The 21184-nt window shown below is 42.2% G+C and overlaps 2 protein-coding genes across 3 annotated transcripts; both read left to right on the forward strand.

The window, feature by feature from the left end:
- The first annotated feature begins 143 nt into the window (after positions 1-143).
- Positions 144-6718, forward strand: eno1b (enolase 1b, (alpha)). The gene is made up of 12 exons (XM_079342673.1): positions 144-293; positions 1472-1566; positions 1657-1752; positions 2360-2418; positions 2523-2592; positions 3115-3248; positions 3337-3559; positions 4156-4353; positions 5111-5312; positions 5875-5983; positions 6141-6199; positions 6417-6718. The coding sequence occupies exons 2-12, from the start codon at positions 1482-1484 to the stop codon at positions 6484-6486; spliced, it is 1305 nt and encodes a 434-aa protein (XP_079198799.1). The 5' UTR covers positions 144-293; positions 1472-1481; the 3' UTR covers positions 6487-6718.
- A 2474-nt stretch (positions 6719-9192) lies between these two features.
- On the forward strand, positions 9193-21123 carry rereb (arginine-glutamic acid dipeptide (RE) repeats b). 2 transcript variants are annotated; one of them, XM_079342328.1, is made up of 17 exons: positions 9194-9513; positions 10438-10486; positions 11051-11175; positions 12454-12553; positions 12648-12746; positions 13503-13583; positions 13729-13882; positions 13979-14065; positions 14149-14342; positions 14526-14678; positions 15305-15409; positions 15530-16614; positions 17218-17422; positions 17519-18218; positions 18307-18444; positions 18525-18699; positions 20086-21123. In XM_079342328.1, the coding sequence occupies exons 1-17, from the start codon at positions 9488-9490 to the stop codon at positions 20117-20119; spliced, it is 3510 nt and encodes a 1169-aa protein (XP_079198454.1). In that variant the 5' UTR covers positions 9194-9487; the 3' UTR covers positions 20120-21123. The 2 variants fall into 2 exon arrangements, with proteins under 2 accessions (XP_079198453.1, XP_079198454.1); XM_079342327.1 differs by having other exon boundaries at positions 9193-9513; positions 17218-18218.
- The last annotated feature ends 61 nt before the right edge of the window (positions 21124-21184 follow it).

The following is a 21184-nucleotide window of genomic DNA, read 5'->3' on the forward strand; positions in this document are numbered from 1 at the left end:
GCTCTGCTCAAAAGGCCAAAAAGACAAGACTTGTTAAAAGCTATATCAGGTTTTTTTTTTTTTTTTTTTTTTTTTTTTACAGTGTAGCCACAACAGTTTCAATGCACTACTGTAGTTCATGTTGAAATCTAAGGGGGGCGACAACAAACACAGAAAGCTGTCAAAGCGTGCAGTAAAAGAAGAAGAACTTTTCCTTGATAGTTCTCTTGAACCGTGTAACCTCTTCCTGGATTGGGCTTTGCTTGAGCACTACAACTTGTTCACGGAATTGTTCTAATTTGTCATAAAACAAGGTAGAGGCACCCATTTACTCTGTCTTTACTTTTCTGAGTAGAGAGATTTGTCCATGAAGAGCTCATTGTTCTCTTTAGTTGTATTCTCTGTCCAGTTAGCTAAGTAAGCTAATGTGATGTGTGAATCAAGAAATGACGTTAAAGTGACGCTACAGTGGATGTATTGTGCTGTGTGGTATGATCAAAGTTAGAGAAGTGCTTACTTGTAATATGAATGTTATTCAGTGAGGAGAGGTAGATGAGTACTGACTCAACACTTTACAAGGTCAAGCGTCGTTTTCCACATTGACAAGTTTCTATATTAACAGCAAGCTGAGGATTCAATTCTTCCTGACACATGTAATATAAACCAAACACATGTCAAGCATTGTTTGCCTCAAAAACCTTGTAACTATTCTACTGATATTAAAAAACGTTATTCTGCTTTAACAATCTTTGTAGGTATTACACATTATCAGTAAATATTAACAACCTGTGCCTTAACAACATTACCTGTTTAATAACTTTAATTTCTTCTGTAAAAAGTCATCATTAAATTAATGCACTTCAGAGGTCCACAAGACAGTAGTCAATGTTCAATATGTAATCTAAAGTAGAAGTTTAATAGAAACACTTGGAGGAATTTGAAATTCAGATACTTCTTACAAAGTCCTTGGACGTTAATTCTCTCTGTCAAATGGTGTTTAAATATTAACTTCATGCAGCTCATCTGTTTTGCCACAGATTTGTCTCCATCAGCAGGTTTATTTGACAGGCAAAGTGGAGGGATTGGAGTGATCATGTCATGTGGTAACTCGCAGAGGAAATTTACTGTCAGGACATATGAAACTTGTATTTATGATTTAATTACCTGCAGTAAATCCAACAGGTTGTTGGTACAAGCTTAACCTTGCTTTGACTTAAGAAGAAAATGCTGCATCCTCACTGCCATGTGATTAATCAGACGAGAAAGTCAAATCCAATTAGGGTTGTAGCATGTCGGTTAGCAATCTTAAGCTTACAGCCAGGTCAGGATATTCTTGTGAGTAAGCCCCAAGGACAGACGAGAGTAAAACTTAGTAAGTGGTGGGTTTTTACACTATCTTCCCTTTCTTTGTCAAGTAGTTGTTACAGGCTGTGTACACATTTGTTAAGAGGATTGCAGGACAGTTAGTTTCACTTCTTTGTCTGGTCTCAAGGTCCGACACCATGTCCATCACGAAGATCCACGCCCGAGAGATCTTTGATTCTCGTGGGAACCCCACTGTGGAGGTTGATCTTTACACAGACAAGGGTAAGCAAAAACATGTCAACCGTTCGCCATCATGTCTACTTGTCTTAATTTACACTGATGTCCTTCTCTGCTCCCTTGTATGTGTCCCAGGCTTGTTCAGAGCTGCCGTACCAAGTGGTGCATCCACCGGGATCTATGAAGCCCTGGAGCTCCGGGACAACGATAAGTCTCGCTACCTTGGGAAAGGTTTGGACACTTGATTTGTTGATCCGTTGAATACATTTAATTTTCCAATAGCAGATGTCATTGCGATATGGTACCCACCAAATAGCAACCAAATGTATTGCTTTTTTTCACTGAGGCAGGAAAATTAAAAAAAAAATCCATATTACAACTATCTAATTCTTTCTCTTGTCCATGTCATCTTTACTCCTCTCTCTCTCTGTCCTCCTTTCCTCCCAGATGTGAAAGGGTTAGTTGGTTTTGATTGTCTGTCTTTGGTACATAAAGACAATTAGGATTTGCATATTATATTAACTACATTTAACAGTCTTGACTACTGATGATTCAATGTTTGTTGCATCCAACAAAGATAAGAGGCATGATGAACAGTCCGTAAAGCATGTTGTCACTACAGAATTGTTGACAATGAAATGAAACAGTGTTGACGTCGTTTAGATTTTTAAAACATTAAAAAAACCAAAACATGTATTAATGCTGCTGGCATGTCTTTCTCGTGTGTGTTTAAGAGGAAACGGCTGCATGAGTTTTAAACTCCCGTCTTTCTGATGTGCTTTAAATGCTTTGCCCGTAATGTTCGGGGACAATAACCGCTCTCATCTGTCCATCACAGGAGTTTCAAAGGCTGTAGAAAACATCAATTCAATTATTGCACCTGCTCTTGTTGGCCAAGTAAGAAGACAACTTTATCCCTCTGTTTGTGTGTGTGTTTGTCCCAATGTGTGTTTTGTGTCCTTCTTGATGGTTGTCATTTAACCTTTTTCCCTTCTTGTCAGGATGTATCTGTGGTTGAGCAAGAGAAAATTGACCAGATGATGATTGATCTGGATGGCACAGAGAACAAATGTAAGCGGCTATAATCGCACTGTTTTTGTCTTTACTACCACAAACTTGAGCACAGTCGTTCATGATTATCTGAATTGTTGCAGATTCCTGCTGAGTAGTTTTTTTCACTTCCTGTTTGTTTTTTGCATTCAGTCTAGTTTTTCAAAGCTACAACCTTTGAATGCTACGGAGAGCTTGATCAAGTTTGACTTCTAACTATGACATGTATGATGTAGTGTGCAGACAGAATAGAAATAAATTGAGTAGATAAGCCCATGATTGGTTCCCCCTGTCCCCAACAACTGATCCAGCTACTAAAATTAGCATATGACCCCTATCAGTATCAGATCATTCCGACCAATGACCAACATGACCACTCGTGACATTTCCTGTGCATTTCATGCAAGTGTATAGATCAGTGATGTAGCTGTCGTCCTCCTGCAATCAGCTGTGAAATCATTAAACCATTGTTAGTCAATACTTGACAGAGATTAGAAAGTATGTGTTTTATTAATATTGCGTCTTTCAATATTCTCCATTTAGCCAAATTTGGAGCGAATGCCATCCTGGGTGTGTCCCTGGCTGTTTGCAAAGCCGGTGCAGCAGAGAAAGGTGTCCCCCTGTATCGTCATATTGCTGACCTCGCAGGAAACCCAGACGTCATCTTGCCTGTGCCAGTAAGGATCTATGTGAAAAATGACATGCATCTACCCCCCCCCCCCCCCCAAGATAATTATGAAGTAAAAACTCTCTTCCCACCTACAGGCCTTCAATGTGATCAACGGTGGCTCTCATGCAGGAAACAAGCTTGCCATGCAGGAGTTCATGATCCTGCCTGCGGGTGCGAGCAGCTTCAAAGAGGCCATGCGCATCGGAGCTGAGGTCTACCACAACCTCAAGAACGTCATTAAGAAGAAATATGGACAGGATGCCACCAATGTGGGAGATGAAGGTGGTTTTGCTCCAAACATCCTGGAGAACCAGGAAGGTGAGTTAAACAAAAAATATTTGACTACTGGAGCAACTCTCAGAAACCTGTGGACGGTACGTTTTTATTTACTGCAATGAAGAAAAAAACATATGAAACATCTATAAAACAAATGTAACATACAAACTATTCAGCTCACTGTGCAATGTTAAAGAACAATCTTATTCTGTTTTTTATTTGGAAAGGTTGATATTTTGTATGCATAACCATTTATATGGATAGACACAACACAAATGACCCAAATGTGTGTTTTTGGTTTAAACTTGTGGAGGTGGAATGTTTTGAGGCAGTGTTTGGTAAAGGTTTTTTCTCTGAGCATTCAAAGTTATCTCTTAAATGTTGTCCACCTCATTTGTGGATAACAGGTATTGAAATGAGTGGTTATACATTCATCACACCAGGTGCAGGGAAAAATTATTATGCTCACAGACTCCTCTATATTTGTTACAGGTCTCTGCAGTTTGATGCATTTCAACAGTTTATTTTCCTTCCTACGTTTGTGATCTCTCAGTGTGGATGTCATATTCATTATGTATGGACCCCGGGTAGATTGTTTCCACTCATCAAAGTAATGTTGTAATGCTTTAACTCTGCAGCTCTGGAGTTGATAAAGGAGGCGATCGCCAAAGCTGGATACACGGATGAGGTTGTGATCGGCATGGATGTGGCAGCGTCTGAATTCTACAGGGATGGAAAATATGACCTGGACTTCAAGTCTCCTGATGACCCGAGCCGTTACATCACTCCTGATGAGCTGGCTGATCTTTACAAGAGCTTTGTGAAGGATTATCCAGGTAACCTCCTGACACTTTATCTTTGTTCACTTTATTAAGCAGCTGATGATCAGGGCACACAATAGGACACTTGACTCAGCACCTACTGTATGCAGCTGATCTGTAACTTGACTCGATCCTTTCTTCAGTTGACTCCATTTTCTCTTCTGACAGCTTCAGACAAATGAATTATGTGCTTTGGTCTGCGCTGAATTATAACTTCAAACAACTTTTAGCCTCAGAGGAAGAGATAAAAGGAAAAAGATACAACGCAATGTCGCCACAACTCGGCAAGAGCTTGACTCAAATAGAGCCCACAGAAAAAAAATCTAAATGGTTCAAAACTGGAGCTTAAAAGTGAAACGTCTTTGAATCACGGTAATCATCTGTTTTTCACATTGCAATAAAGCATAAATAGTTGGGTCGGAAGGAACAAATCAGATCATGCAGGTCTAAAACGAAGCCTGAGCTTCCATTGACATGTCTGGAATACTCACACTTTAGAGACGGGTGTCCTCCTTTGATTGTGACTTACTGTGCGTGACACACTTTGACATGCATGTCTTTAGACGGTTCTCATGTGCTTTTTGGTCTTAGTGGATATTAATGTAGAAATACAATTGAACAGAAATAATGTTGATGACACATGAATTGGAAGCTGTGATTGGTTCGTTTCAGTGCTGCCTGGTTTGTTACTTTAATGCAACGAGTTAGAGATCAGTGTAAGTCATATATCTTTACACTCTCCAATGACAAACATCGGCATGCTTGCTTTCAGTGGTTTCCATTGAGGATCCATTTGATCAGGACGACTGGGCGGCCTGGTCCAGCTTCACTGGAAGCACAGACATCCAGATTGTTGGAGACGATCTCACAGTGACCAACCCTACTCGCATCAGCAAAGCTGTGGAGGACAAGGCCTGCAACTGTCTGCTGCTAAAGGTCAATCAGATTGGCTCCGTCACCGAGTCTATGAGAGCGTAAGTTAAAAAAAAATAAGTAAGGGTGTGTCTGTAGATCAACTGAATGTCAAACAAACACATAAACTCAAATATTTACCTGAGCCTTAATTAAATGAACTGCAGAATCAAACATGCCTTCATTGAAATCAGTTAGACGTCATTCCTTTTTTACACGGGCAATTGGTATAATTTGGTGGTTTTAGTACAAGGCCTCTTTTTGATAATCTCCCTTCTGCCTTGTTAAACTAACAGGATTAGACTGTAAGCTACCGCCATCTAGAGGCACATTTCTTACTACCACATAGTTTCAACAGTAAGGCATTATAACCTGAAATCTGTTATAAAAAAAAAAAAAAAAAAACGATGATTTTTGAATTTCTTCAATCTAATATTAATTTAAGCTTTTGTGAGAATTGTGTTTTTAATGTTTATGAAACAAATTGCAATTATTGTTGATGCAGCCTTTTGGTCTACAAATTAAAATAGACTATGAGTGACTACAATAGATTGATTTACAAATTAAATTTAAACTAGAATAGTATTAGCCTCCCAGTTTAGGTCTCACTTGTCCTCCTAACAGGTGTAAGATGGCTCAGGAGAGCGGCTGGGGTGTGATGGTCAGCCATCGCTCTGGTGAAACTGAGGACACGTTCATAGCCGATTTGGTGGTTGGCCTCTGCACAGGACAGGTACGTTAATTTTAGTAACTCTAAGTGTATTACTGTGTCTTTCGTGAAAAAGAATGCATTTTATTAGAACACATTTAATGACAAAAATATGTCCTTATCCAAATTTTTACATTTCAATGTTAATCCACCTTGCACACGTTTTGTCAAACCCTTTTAGATCAAGACTGGGGCCCCATGTCGCTCTGAGCGTTTGGCCAAGTACAACCAGATTCTGAGGTAAGTCTAATTATTATGTAATCTGAGGAACTGAAACGCAACTGTTTAATTCTGAAGGCATAACGTTATTTTAGGTTGTTAAACCCAACAACTTGTACTGTTTTTTAAACTTCAGTGTGTCTGTTTTGACAGGCTGAGGAAAATGTTTGATTACTGTAAAAAAAAATGTAAACAAACATTAAAGAGAGGAAATTAACTTTGATCTGTTTGTCTGTAGAATTGAAGAGGAGCTGGGAGATGAGGCTCGTTTTGCTGGAAAGAAATTCCGGAACCCTCTGGCACAATAATTGAATAAAGTCCTTCCTCCTTCACATGGAGGAATGAATATGCACAGATATAGGACGATACTCTGTTACAATCACGGTTGATGACGAACTAATGTTACACTAACTGTGGCACTGAGTAAAAAGAGAACTTACTGTAATAAGCAACATCTCCTCTAGTCATTCACTCTTAATTGTATTAGAAACAAACTGCACGATGAGTGAAAGTTAATAAAACGTTTTCTTAGAGACAAAATGTGTCTTTTGATTTTTTTTGTCTCATGTTTCTTTTTAATTTGCCTTGGTGGTGGTCGAGGTTTCTTTCTGGTAAGATTTCAAAAATGAACTATTAAATAAACAAAATGTGTCAAAAATCATTCAGCACATGGAACAATATTGTTGATGATGTGAGTAAAACGTTGATAATCGAGGTTAAAAGGGAACTGCAGAGCACTTAATAAACTCCAAAACTTAAACAAAACCACATCTGCAAATAGCCAACTAGTTACATAAGTCATAAATAAAAAAACCAAACCTTTAGTGTGGTAATCTTTTCTGGTATTTTCACAGGTCTGTTAAATTAAATTAATTAATAAGTTATGTAGCAAATGATATCTGAGAACATTGTTTTGTTTGACTTTTTTAAGTACCCTTTGATGTTTCTCTTTGATTTCTTACATGTTAAAGAAGAAAACTAATTTATGAAAATAACTGACACATTTCTTAACATTGAAATGTAACAATGTAATTTTTAGTAAATTTCGATGTAATTGTAATAATTGTAAAATGTAATTTGATCAGTTTTATGTTGTTTCCATTTTGACAGGCACTTTTTTTTCTAATATTCTGGCTATTTGTGGCTCTCCTCAAAAAATGTATATGGCAATATGTCGTCATGTGCTCCTTGGAACCCAGATCCTCGAGAGGAGCTGAACACTTCACGTCTCTGGAGTTGCCCGCGGTGAGAGGAGGAAGGCTGATGTGGGCTTGCTTATAGCCCCACAGCTCAGCCACCATGCGTTGAGATCACCCCGGGGAACAAAAGGGTCACGTCCCTACACCTTTGGGTAGGGGACTGGTCTCTGACTGTTGTCTTAGTCTATGGACCGAACAGCAGTGCAGAGTACCTGGCCCAGTTGGAGTCCCTGTGAGGGGTGCTGGACAGTGCTCCGACTGGGGACTCCATTGTTCTACTGCATGGGCACCTTCAACGCTCACGTGGGCCACTAAAGTGAGACTTTGAAGGGGATGAACGGCCTCCCTGATCTAAACCTAAACAGTGTTCTGTTATTGGACTTCTGTGCCAGTCACAGTTTTTCTATAGCGAACACCATGTTCAAGCACAGGGATGTCCATAAGTGCACATGGCGCCAGGACTCCCTCGGCCGGAGGTCGATTATAGACTTTGTGGTCGTGTCATCTGACCTCCGGCCGTGTGTCTCACAACCTAGTGGTGAGTTGGATGCGCTGGCGGGGGAGGAAGCCGGTCAGACTCGGCAGGCCCAAACATGTAGTGAGGGTCTGTTGGGAACGTCTAGCAGATCATTCTGTTAGTGCGATCCGGGAGAGCTTCTCACAGATCCCAGGGGAGGCTGGAGACATTGAATCCGAGTGGACCATGTTCTCCACTTCCTTTTGTTGAAGCTGCTGTGCTGAGCTGTGGTCGCAGGGTCTCTGGTGCCTGTCGTGGGGGCTCCCCTCCAACCCGGTGGTGGACACCGGAAGTAAAGGAGATCGTCAAGCTGAAGAAGGAGCGTATCGGGCGTTGCTAGCTCATAGGACTCCTGAGGCAGCTGATAAAAACTAGTAGGCCGGGCATGCCATGGCCTAGGCTGTTATGGAGGCAAAAACTGGGCCCCAGGAGGACTTTCGGACGGCCTTGAGGAAATTCTGGCAAACCGTCCATCGTCTTAGGAGGGGGAAGCAGTACTTCACCAACACTGTTTACAATGGAGGTGGGGAGTTGCTGACCTTAAGTGAGGACGTAGTTGGGCAACGGAAGGAATACTTCATGGAGCTCATCAATCCCACGTCACATCTCCCACTGTGGAAGCTGAGGCAGAATTTCTAGGTGCAGCCAGGGGGTCTGGTTTGGGTACCATGGGATCTCATCTCTGCTTTTTACATATGATGTGGTCCTGTGGGGTTCTGGAAAATTACCTAGCCTTATTATCTACTGATTCAGTTTTTAATAATTTCCTTGTCTATAATTCCCAACATTAAAAGTTTTTTTATTTTTTTATTTAAATATTAGAGTTTCTTGGTCAACTTGCAGGGTCCATTTGAAAATGAAGTGTAGCAAATGATCCATTAAGCATTTAATGAGAACATTAAGAGCATTAACATAAGATAATGTTAATATATGTTAATAATGTAATAATATAATAATATACTTGTAATAATTAATATTTGTTATTAATATTTGTAATTGTTAAGATAATATTAATATATGTTAATATAATGTGAATTAACATAACATATGTATCTCATTAACATAGCATTTTACAAGTTGAACATTGAAAAGCTGCTTAATTAGTCTTTTTCATCACAGAACCAGGCTGCAGCCATTCTTGCAATATATTAAATGATTCCCACACATTCCCAAATGTTTTCACACTGATATATTCCGGTAACCTCAAAACCATTCTGCTATGAATTTCACATTTATTATTTTGTTTTCCGGTGGATAATAATATGACGGCTTACATAACAGCTTTCATTAACCATAGCAGCTCCCACACAACATGGTGTGTTGTTTGATTCATGGACGTCTGTGCAGAAGAAGCAGCTGATGAGCAGTGACTCGTCGGCGGCACATGCTCAGTTATGTACACCCAGACAACTTTGAAGGCTTAGCTGTGGCTGCTGAGGTCATTGCACTGGAAAAAAAAAAAAAAAAACACCGACTCCCTCTACTACACCGCCTCCATTTTGAATAGCCATGTAATAGGGGATTCGCATAGTTTGTGTGTATCGCCCACTGCGCTGCGTAGTGTCAACAAGGCACATCCAAACATCCCTCGACATGGACGACCTGTTCAGTCCGCGGAGGTAACTCAATTAACTTAACCTTTGCATTTACATGTTTTAGTTGACGTTTATTAAACATGTCGTTAAGTGTTTCATCGTCTTACTTTGAAAGCCGTTTCGTGTGAAATAGCCGGAGTGTCAGTGGTCACGAAGTTCGTGTCGAGCTAACAAGCTAGCCAAATAACAGCATAATGTTACTGTCTCGTTAGCAGCTAGCTGCTCCTGTCCGGTCGTTTTAATGTTTCCAACAGCGGCTACTGCAGATATATCATGTTTAATAATGTCAGCTAAGCGAGATTAAGTTAGTGCATCGTTGCCATGTATATTAAACCTGCTGTTCTTCCCCCCCTGGGTTTGATGTGTATTGACACAGATCGTTATCGCTGCATAGATACAGATACATTGACATGTCAGCGACATGTTGTGCATGCTAACCAAACATTTATTATGATTGCACACTTTGGCTAAACACTTAGCCGCGACAGGGAGTCAGTCAGCTCACAGTCAGAAGCGTCAAAGTGGCAAACATTGTTCACGTAATGGTGACCGTGAAAATTAGCAACTCGTGTGTGATTGATTGACAGTCCTTCTAAAGCAGCTCGGGTCGGATTTCATTCATGTAATTTAAGAAAACGTCGTAGGTCACAGCTGACATTGGCTGCCAGTGATGGAGGGGCGGGTTGTTATTTCTGTGCTGAAATCAGTGAGCAGATGGAGAGAAGCGGCTCCTACAACCAGCCAAGTTTTATACGTATTGATCATCAGTCTGTGTACAAGCTGTGCAGCCTTAAACACCCGATGATCATCATGTTCCTCATAGCCTACTCTCAATCGTTTCCTCACATTTTCCACCTGAACTTATTAAGCAAGACAATAATCAGAACTGTTGAAATGTAATGATGGATATCAGTTGTTAATGTTTTTATTGGTTTGTTATCATTTCAGAAGCCTGAACAGCACACAGGGAGAGATACGAGTTGGACCAAGTCATCAGGTATATCCTGCTACAATTCAGATAAAATAAATACACATTTAGACATAGTGAAATATATAAATGAGAAATACTTTTGTATATCCAACATGCAAAATATGAAATCATTAGTTAAGTGTTTTTTCAAAGCTAAGATTTGCAGGAAAACCAAAATAAGGTATTATGATTGTTTACTTGTTTGCCTTTAAGCTCATTATGAGATCAAACAGGTCTGCTTGGTGTACTTACTGCATGTCATACAGCGTTCATATGGTAGGCCTTATCATTTACATGTTGTCTAGTGTGTATGAATATTTGTAAGAACTTAACGGCACTCCTCTGGAAGAACATCAGTTTATTACTTCAGGTAGACAATGTTTCAAAAACAAGTGTTTGACAGTTAAACTAATATTACAGTGTTCTTGACTCAGTGTTACATGATACTTAGAGCAATGCTTTAATAAGTTTAATAAATAAAATCTTTTTTTGTTTTTGTTTTATCATATAACCTTCTCATTAACTTCCTGTTCGTTGAGCTGGTTTAAAAAGTGTCTGCAGGTATTTGTCAATACTCTGGTGTCTTTGCAGGCCAAACTCCCGGAGTTGCAGCCTCGGCCTGCTCCTGGTCTACAGACTCAGACAGAGAATGAGGAGCTGATGTGGACACCCGGGGTCAATGACTGTGACCTTCTCATGTATCTCAGGGCTGCCAGGTCAGTGCCTGCTCTGGAAGGCGAAAATCAGTGGTGATTAGGCGATATATCGGTCAGTTTTGAGCCAGCTGTAGGTAGGTAAGGGTAGCGATTAAGCAAATGTTTGTTTTGAACAGAGTCGAAGTAGGACGTTTGTAAGTGACGGAGTAAGCTTAGAATGCAGCTGTGACAGTAGTATTGACAGTTCAAACACAGACCCAGGTTTCATTCATGCAAACTCCAGGCGGCGATGATATGGAAAGTAGTACTGCACATGGAATGAACGCTCTGCTCTCAGAGGAGTCATACACTTTGATATGAGCTCCTGTGGAGTTCTGTGGTGCTCCTGTGATCTCGGTTTGCCGTTTTTTTTTCTTCGTTGGATACAAAGCTTTGCTGCTCGATCTCTCTGCCACAGTACATTGAAGTAAGTGTCGTCTGTCTCTTATTGCCCAAGGGACATTGAGCTGATGCACCACAGCTTGTGTCACTTTGTTGTCGTTACATACAGGTTGCGGTAAAAAAAGATATGGGCCAGCCCTTTTTGCTTTTTCTTTTTCTTTTTGCTATTATTTTTGAGAGCCTTTTTGTTCCTTTATTGAATAGCGCAGCTGAAGAGAGGAAAGTTTGGCAGGAGAGAGCGGGGGTTGACATGCAGCTGAGGATTCGAACCCCCGCATGAAAACAAAAACACCGTCTGGAAGCGAAGCCATGACAGTTAATTAACTGCGATGTTTGAAACTGCGGTTAATCGTGTAACTGGTTAACCGCTTCATCCCAGGCAGCAGCACCCTTCAGCTTATCTGAATTAGTTTGCAAACAAGTTAGTAAAACAGTAGTAAGTGACTAATAAAGTATTACAGGCAGACTATAAGTTATACAGAGATTGAAGCCGAGAAACTTTAGCAAGCTGCCGCCTGTCTCTGAGCTTGAACTGGGGAAAAAAGGGGGAAGTATTTAAAGAAATGAAACTGTCAAGGTTAAATTCTCCTTCGCCATTAAATGTCAAAGTACTGCTCAGGCAACAAATAAGACATGGAATAGTGATTGTGAACAAAAACTTCTTCTTCATTTGTCACTTCTGTTAATTAAAAAAAAAACAAACAGAATATGTTGCTCCAGTAGGACGTGTATTTTTTGCCTTATCGCTAAAAATCTGTTCATTTAAAACAGGTTTGTAAAGGTCAGCCTACCTGAATACGTGGTTTGAAAAGGTGCAAATGAACAAGTGTATCACTGCCGTCCACCCTTCTGTTCATTTCACCTGTGAATAAAAACAATGTTGTTTTGTTTTCCTAGGAGCATGGCAGCGTTTGCAGGCATGTGTGACGGTGGATCAACAGAGGACGGCTGTTTAGCAGCCTCCCGTGACGACACCACGCTCAACGCACTCAACATGGTGAGGAGCCACGACTGGATGAAAAAATGTGCATGCACTCGTGCATACTTTGCAGATTTTTTTTTTTAACTACCCATTTGTGTCTCAATTCTAGCTTCACGCGAGTCATTACGACGCAGCAAAAGCTCTCCAGCGTCTTGTGAAGAAGCCTCTGCCAAAGCTCATTGAGAAATGCTGGTCTGAGGATGATGTGGTGAGACATCTTCAGCCCTTCACACACATCTGTGCTAAAAGTCGTTTGTTTAGAGGTTTCCAGGTCCATGTTGTATAAAGTCACTTTTAATACTTTTATACTAACGCAGGTCTGACTGATGTGTAATCACTTTGACAGTGTCTAAAAAGTCTTTCACTCAGCACACCAACATTCCCAGCTTCCTTAAGGTTGTGATGTCACTAATAGCCCACCAGAACCAGTCATCCCATCACTGAGCCAATAAACTACAAGACACCAACTTTTTCTCATCTTCAGGATGAGACTATATGCCTATAGCTAGTGTTTCTTTTTCCTGACATACACAGGCACATCTCTGTTTGCCTCATGTAAGTGCTGACTGTTTCCTTAATCATGAAAATACCACCACAGTGTTCAATACACTCAAACAGAAATGATTGTATCTCTAAGAAGCTGCTAATGAAATCCAAACATCCTGTTGTCGCTGCACCTGTAGAGAGAGTGAGGCATGAGAAAAAGAAATATAAGACTATCAATATATTTTAAAAGCTAAACGTCGTATTGATGTAAAACCTTCAAAATTAAACACAAGGCAGGTCCTAGTGGCCCCTCAACAGCGCAGTGAAAGAGAAGTACGTTTTTATCAGTTTCACACCTGTACAACAGTCTTTCATGTGATATTAGCCTGCAGTTAAAGAGTCTCTTTTTTACCAACTATATTTAATTTATTTGTATCCACAATCATCCAACCATCCTCCTTCTTTTTCCCCCCCACAGAAACGCTTCATCAGAGGTCTGAGACAATATGGAAAGAATTTCTTTCGCATCCGGAAGGACTTTCTGCCCAGCAAAAAGACTGTAATTGAAAACTGTGTTTTGCATACAGGACAATTTGAAATGCATGCATTGATTTGTGGTTGCTATACTATACTATTTTTTTTTTTTTTTTTGGCATAAGAACCATATCTTGGATTTTCTAAAAGTATTGTGTTGTTACCCTCAGGGGGAGCTGATCACTTTCTATTACCACTGGAAGAAAACTCCCGAGGCGGCAGGAACAAGAGCTTACCGACAGCAGCGCCGGCAGCCGTCCTCTCGTAAAGCAAAGACCCGCTCTGCGGCAGCTCCCGTCAACACTCCATCGAGAAATTATTCAGGTGAGCACTTGCTGGTCTTAAGAAATTGTGTTGCCATTTTATATATATATATATATAGATTGAATTTATTTTCATCAAGCTGATCTTTTCTTACAGTTGATGCGAGTTCTGCCAGTGAGGACGATCTTGATAGTGAAGATAGTGAACAGGATACCAAGAGCTGCAGCCACTGTGGTACGACATGTGAGTAAACTTCTCTAATTGTTATTGATCAGAGTCCAGTGTTGTCCGTCGATTCTTTTAACAGAGGAACGCGTCTCAAACAGCTTCCAAAGACTGGCACCAGGGTGGAAGAGACAATCCTTTGCTGTGCACAAGCTGTCGCACCTTCGAGAACAAACATGGATGTCTGCCGCCTGCGTCTAAGACTGGAGGCCCTTTGTTCATGTTTAAACCTGTTAAAGAGGAAGAGGAGGTGAACAGCAAGCATGGCATGAGGACACGGCGGAGCAGAGCACCTGTAAGTCTCAGGCTGTCAGATCAGTCACACGTCACATATTTCATATCTGGAAGACACATTGTGAAAGAGTCATATTTCACACCTTTTATGATGTTTCTTGTCTGAGCTTTGAATTCAACTCCTCGAACACAACTATCCTTTTATGTGTTTTAATCACATTTTCTCCTCGGTTTATTTTGAAAGCAACTGTCCACCCTGAGAAGTGGCCACAGGAGACTCACAGGCTCTCCCACCGCTGAGGATCAGCAGACTGTCAGCCAGTGCGCTCTCAGTGGGACGTCTTTGAGATCATCTGCCACAGAAAACAAGACCGAGTCCAGCAGGAAGATTAACAAGGTAAACACAGGCTACACATATATAGTACATCTATCGCATACAATATCTATATCGCTGTGTTTTTAGCACAATGATAAACATATTGTACTTATAAACCTATTATATACATGTACCTAATATTAGATGTACGTTAACCCCACTGACGCCCAAAAAAATATAAATAGAACTTGGCACCCCAACCGAAGGGTCCCATAAAGTGGGACGGTACGGATTGGTTATTTGGGAATCTTTCCCGGGATTAGTCTATGGAAATGCTGCAAAATGCGCGCCGTACCGTGACGAACCAAGCCAGACCGCTCGGTGGAAACGGGGTTTAAGTATATCTCTGTAAGATCGCAACCTAAGATCAGTAAGCCGGATGATCTGGACTCTGTCTGAACTGCTGGAGGTAGTGTTGCCAGTAGCGACTGTACAGAGAGAAAATCTATAAACAAACCCAAATAAATCCAGTCATGCCCTAACCGATCTCCAGATGTTGAAGGTGCTACAGCTTTGGACTTTTCTCCTGCTTTTTCATCTTTCCCTCCTTACATCCCTGATCACTCATTTTGTTACCATGTTACGTATCAGCATCTCCCTCTATGTGTGAATACCACCACTATGTAAATATCATTCTGTGTTCACAGAAAATAAAAGAGGAGGTAACTTCACCAAAGACTACAAAACGTGTTCGGGAAAGTCCTGCACAGGAGCCAGATGAGAAGGTTTCAAGTAAAAGGCTGAAGAGACAGGTGAGATTACAGAAAAAGTTCAGTTTTCATAACTTCCTCCTACTGTAGAAAAAAAAGCTCTTAAACATACAGACAAATACTGCAAGGCATGAATTTGGTACATTGTCTTTGTTCCCACAGGATCCGCAGGGTTCCCGCTCAGAGGGAGAAGCTGAAGTGGAGGAGGAAAGCTCCTCAGAAAGCCGCAGTGCTCAGGACGATGGCAGTAGTGACGCCAAAGACATCGATCAGGACAACCGCAGCTCCTCTCCCAGCATTCCTAGCCCTCAGCAGGGCAATGAGAGTGACTCGGACTCATCCGCCCAGCCCCACGGCGTCCCACCAGAGTCTGCTGCTCCCGCTGCTGACACACCAGCCCCACAGGTCCTCCTCTCTCAGGTCCCTCCTGTCACTCCTCAGCCAACCCAAAGCACCAACCCTTCGGATCCAGCTCAGAGCCCACCTCCGTCTTCTCCAGAGCCCGCTCAGCCAGCTGCTGCAGCAGTCCCAAACATCCGACCACAGCCGAATTCTCACTCTCTTCCCGGTCCGCTGCTGGGTCAGGACTCTCCTGCCTTCCTGGTCCCACCTGCTCTGAACTCTTCCCTGCCTCATGGCCCGTCACCTCAGCCCCCGCAGCGACCCCCACCCTTCTTCAGAGAGTCTCAGCTCCCACAGCCTCCTCTGTCTGCCACTCAAATCAAGCCTCCTCCCACCACTCCAATTCCACCTTCGCACAAACAGACGCCACACCAGTCGGCTACACCTTTTCCTCAGATGCCCTCAAATCTGCCCCCTCCCCCTGCTCTGAAGCCCCTGAATTCTCTGCCCAACCAGCACCCCCCCGGAGCCCCCCCTCCTCCTCTTCAGCTCATGCCGCAGCCGTTGCCAATGCAATCACTTCCTACCCAACTGCCAGTCATCTCTCAGGTGCAGACCCACCCCGGAAAAGGCATGACTTCCTCCCACCCGCCCGCCGCGGCCACGCACCCGATCACTACCGTCACACCCTCTACCATCGGCCCTGTCCCGAGCCTCCAGCCGTCAGTCCCTCCTCTTCCTCTGAGACCTTCGCCAAGCACCCCGACAGGTGGACCACAAATCCAGATCAAAGAAGAGCCGATGGATGAGATGGAGGAAGCCGAGAGCCCGCCATCTCCACCTCGGAGCCCCTCACCTGAGCCTACGGTCATCAACATGGCAAGTCACGCCAGCCAGTCTGCACGGTAAGTGTCCCATGAAAACCCACAGAGAGGTCCCACATGTTTTGCTCATTTGCCCTTTACAGTACGCAACGTTTTGTTTTTAGAAACCATGTGAACAACACGAGCAACATTTATGGAAAAACGTCATCTTTTTCAAATCTCTCACAATTTCACGTCACTTAAAACACGGAAGGCAACACGAGTCTCAAATACATCCTACATATTGTAGACTAAAACCCTTCGGCTGGCTGCCGATTATTTTAAACTGTTTTATTCTCATTTCAGAAGTTGATTTGTCAAAATAATAAACCAGGAAGATTCAGAGCATTGTTAGCATACGTTATGTGTTTTTATCTTTCAACTTTAAAATGATCAAAATGTGTAAAGTTGTTTAGAAAATAAAGTTAAACTGTGGACTTGTCACTCCTGGATTTTGTTGTGAAGTGTTTCCCACAGCCGTAATAGATTAAATGTCAACACAACAAAAACTAACGCTGAAAACTTGTTTTGCATGTTCCTCTCAGGATTTAACACACGTGGTGCTGAAGATGATGCAACCTTATTTGTGTGTATTAAGTGATCATGGCGTACTTATAAGAGCACATCTGGTTTTTTTTGTTTCAGCTTTATCAAACACTTGGACCGTGGTTACAACTCCTGTGCTAGAACAGACCTGTTCTTCACTCCACTTTCATCGTCCAAGCTGGCCCGAAAGAGGGAGGAGGTCGTGGAGAGGTCGAGGAGAGAGGCCGAGCTCAGCGCTCGGCAAGAGCGCGAACGAGAAAAAGACCGAGAGAGGGAGAGAGAAAGGGAGGCTGACAGAAATGCTGTGAGTGCAACATTACCGGCAACTTTTTTTTTTTTTTTATTAAACACATCCTGTCTGTCACAAACCACTGATCTCACACTCTGTCTTTGCTTACAGAGAGCCTCCAGTTCCTCACATGACAGCCGTATGTGTGAGGCTCACATGGTGGCTCAGGGACACGGACGTCACTCCTTTGAGCAGCCACCGACCACCGTCGCCGCTGTGCCCCCTTACATCGGCCCGGATACACCCGCACTGCGCACCCTGAGTGAATACGCCCGACCCCATGTTATGTCGCCAAACAACCGCAACCATCCGTTCTATGTGTCACTGAGTCCCGGGGACCCCCTGCTGGCCTACCACATGCCCGGCCTGTACAGCGCTGAACCCAACCTCCGAGAGCGCGAGCTGAGGAATCTCCGAGAGAGGGAACTCCGTGAGAGAATGAAGCCCGGCTATGAGGTCAAGCCCCCAGACCTTGAAACTTTACACCCCTCCGCCAACCCAATGGAGCACTTCGCCAGACACGGGGCCATCGGCCTTCCCCACATTCCCGGTCCTCCCCACCACTTCGCACCCTTCCATCCTGGGTTAAACCATCTGGAGCGAGAAAGGATGGCACTGGTAGGACCTCAGGTGCGCCCGGAGCTGAGCTACGCGGAGCGACTCACCGCAGAACGACTTCATGCAGAGAGAATGGCGTCTGTGGCCGACCCCGCCGCCAGGCTACAGATGCTCAATGTGACACCACATCACCACCAACACTCTCACATTCACTCCCACCTCCACCTGCACCAGCAGGACCCCCTCGGTCAAGGTGGGCATTGATTGACTTCATGGAATGGGAGATTAGTCAGGATGTATTTCATTTCCTTTTATATTTAATGATTAACTTCCTGCCTTAGGTTCAAGCCCTCATCCTCTGGACCCGATGGCAACAGGACCACGTTTGGCCCGGTTTCCTTTCCCTGGTGGTCCTTTACCCAACCCCCTACTCAGTGATCTCCCACACGATCATGAGATGATGCGCCATCCGCTGTTTGGTGGGTTTTTTCGCCTCTTCCTGTAGTAAGAGCCCACATTTTTAGACTGATTTCACGATCTCTTGCTGTGTTTCTCACAGGAGCGGCGTATCCACGTGAGCTGCAGGGCCCCATTCCTCAAATGTCAGCCGCACACCAGCTCCAGGCCATGCACGCTCAGTCTGCAGAGCTGCAGCGGATGGCAATGGAGCAGCAGTGGCTGCATCAGCATCACATGCATGGAGGTCAATTACCCAGTCAGGAAGATTATTACAGGTAAAAATGTAAAGGCTGTTTTCAAGAGTAACACACGAATGAAACTACCGTAAATTCCGGACTATTGAGCGCACCTGGATATAAGCCGCACCGGCTAAAAATAAGTTAAAAAAAATATTTGTACATATATAAGCCACACTTGATTATAAGCAGGTGTCCACGTTATAACAGAGCTACTTGCACAGAAAGACGTGACATAAAAACATTTGTTTAACTTTTAATTAAATGCGTACTGTAACGGTTCATGTTGTAAAGTCAGTAGTTGATAATGTGTTCATAATTCCGATTATGTGGAGAGTCAGTGAATGCACCAGCGAGAACGTGTTGAGCGGCTGTATGAGAGAACGCTGGGTAAGAGAGTTGGATTGTTGCGGCAAGTTATATGTGTTGTTCTCTGCTGTAAACGGCGTGGTCACGGCCGACAGTGACCAGGTTATTAAAAGTTATTATTTGAACACTCTCGTCGTCCTTTAACGTCCGGACGGACGCTACAGTACTACCGGTAACATCCGCAAATACGAAGCCTAGTGGAAATCCTTTATCAAACAGTGTCTGTAACACGGCTGAAGAAAAAGATGACCGTAATACATTTCACAAGAAAAAGTCCATCCATTCAGTGACTCGGAATGACTTCATTACTCATTACTTCCTCAGTGTCTTTTTCGTTGTCGCTGTCAGTGTCATCTTAACGTGCAGCAGCTCTATTAGCTTCTTTGACAGCCAGCTCGATCGCCTTTAACTTGAAAGCTGCATCATATGTATTTCTCCGTGTGTTTTCCATCATGAGGGTGCGTGCATGAAGCGCAAAATGACTGATATTAAGATCCGATGTGACGAGGACAAATGTTTTTGCGGCACAAGCTCATTGTCCCCCAAGAAAAATCCATAAATAAGCCGCACCGGAGTAGAAGCCGCAGTGCTCGAAGTGTGAGAAAAAAGTAGCGGCTTATAGTCCGGAATTTACGGTAATTTTAATGTAAAAAAATCCAATGGTGAAAAAGCATCTTGTTATTATCAGTGTACAACTTAGTGCAAATATGTAGTGGACTTTATGAAAGCCTGTCTGATTACTTGTGCCAGTGCCACATGAGTTCATGGCTCCAGAGAGTGAGCCTGTAATGTCATTATTGCTAACATGAGTTGGCTGAGAAGAATGTTTTTAGTATAGAAATGCATTTAAATATTTTTGTTTTTATGAAGCACTAAATGTAGAAGCTGCTTTACATCAACAGCATGGTTTGCTATTTCATTCTTTCTCCAATTTGGCACCATACCAGCATCATTCCACATGTTGTGCTTGAATAAATGTAAAAATGTGTTTCTCAGCAGAGTACTCAAGTATTTACGTATCATTCTTTCCGTTTTTTTTTTTTTTTTTTCCCACAGTCGTCTGAAGAAAGAGAGTGACAAACCATCTTGAGTCTCAGGTGGTGCATGCCCTCGATACCCCTATAATCATAACCAATACTGTGTACTCTTAAGACTGTAAGAGATAAGTATGTGTCCGTTTGTTGTTTTAATATATTTTAGAGAGAAAAAAGATGTGGATCTTTATGTGCATTCCTTGTTCAGCACTTAAAGGGACTTTCAAAGTTCTTCAGAGGTTTTCATATCACGCAAGACTTTATACTAGTTTTAATATCAACATAAGGAACAATCTCGCTCATTCGTGTGAGATTTAAAGCGACAGATTTTCTCCAATAACCTTTTCAAGTGGTTCATATGCAGTGACAAGAATATGCTCCAACAGTTATTATAAATGATGTGGAAGCAGACAGATGTTGGTGTAAGGTTTGAATATCCCTCTGATTTCTAAATGATTTCCTTGTACAGAATAACCTTTAAATCAGTGTTTGAATGATTGTAACCACCTAGCATGAATCAGTCTTTATTTTTCACCAAACTAGAGTAGCAAGTTGCATTGTGGTGTTTAGACTCTGAAAGCATAGTGGAGGTTGGTTTTACTTTTAGAAATGCTAAATATTTGTCTAAATCCTAAAGTTTTATATATCAAGATGTCTTTCCACAGTATAACCGAAGCTTTTATTCGCTCATTTTTGAGATTGTAAATATTCCGTGTTCACATCAGTCTATATGAATGAGTACTATTAATTTAGCTGTAGATGAGAACACTTGTCCCACAAGTCAGCACGAAAACAGTAAATTTAAGGCTACAACAGTTTTATAAGTTGAAATAACTCTAAAAGGACCATGATCCATTATGACACACGCAAAGTTTTATTAGGAAAAAAGCATTTCCATTGTTTTGATGAGATGACTGAATTGGAGAGAATCTCGATTTTGAGCATTTTAACGGAGTTTTTTTTAAAAGAACTGCCTCTAAATCCAATATTTATGTGACATAATATGAAAGTGTATCCATTGCATATTTATTTCAATAAATATTTCTGCAATGACACCCTATTCTCTTTGCGCCTGGAGTTCCTAAGAATGAATGAGACACGGTGTGTGGTGTTGTCTGCCA

The sequence above is a fragment of the Symphodus melops genome (assembly GCF_947650265.1).
Source record: "Symphodus melops genome assembly, chromosome: 4".
Lineage (NCBI taxonomy): Eukaryota > Metazoa > Chordata > Actinopteri > Labriformes > Labridae > Symphodus > Symphodus melops.

Excerpts from the sequence above, each read along its gene's own strand:
- rereb (XM_079342327.1), top strand. The coding sequence starts at position 9,488 with ATGGACGACCTGTTCAGTCCGCGGAG. Across the intron at positions 14,679-15,304 it reads CCAGCAGGAAGATTAACAAG|AAAATAAAAGAGGAGGTAAC; the intron begins GTAAACACAGGC and ends CTGTGTTCACAG. Across the intron at positions 18,219-18,306 it reads GCAGGACCCCCTCGGTCAAG|GTTCAAGCCCTCATCCTCTG; the intron begins GTGGGCATTGAT and ends TTCCTGCCTTAG.
- eno1b (XM_079342673.1), top strand. The coding sequence starts at position 1,482 with ATGTCCATCACGAAGATCCACGCCCGAGAGATCTTTGATTCTCGTGGG. Across the intron at positions 3,560-4,155 it reads CATCCTGGAGAACCAGGAAG|CTCTGGAGTTGATAAAGGAG; the intron begins GTGAGTTAAACA and ends TTAACTCTGCAG. Across the intron at positions 5,984-6,140 it reads TTGGCCTCTGCACAGGACAG|ATCAAGACTGGGGCCCCATG; the intron begins GTACGTTAATTT and ends AAACCCTTTTAG.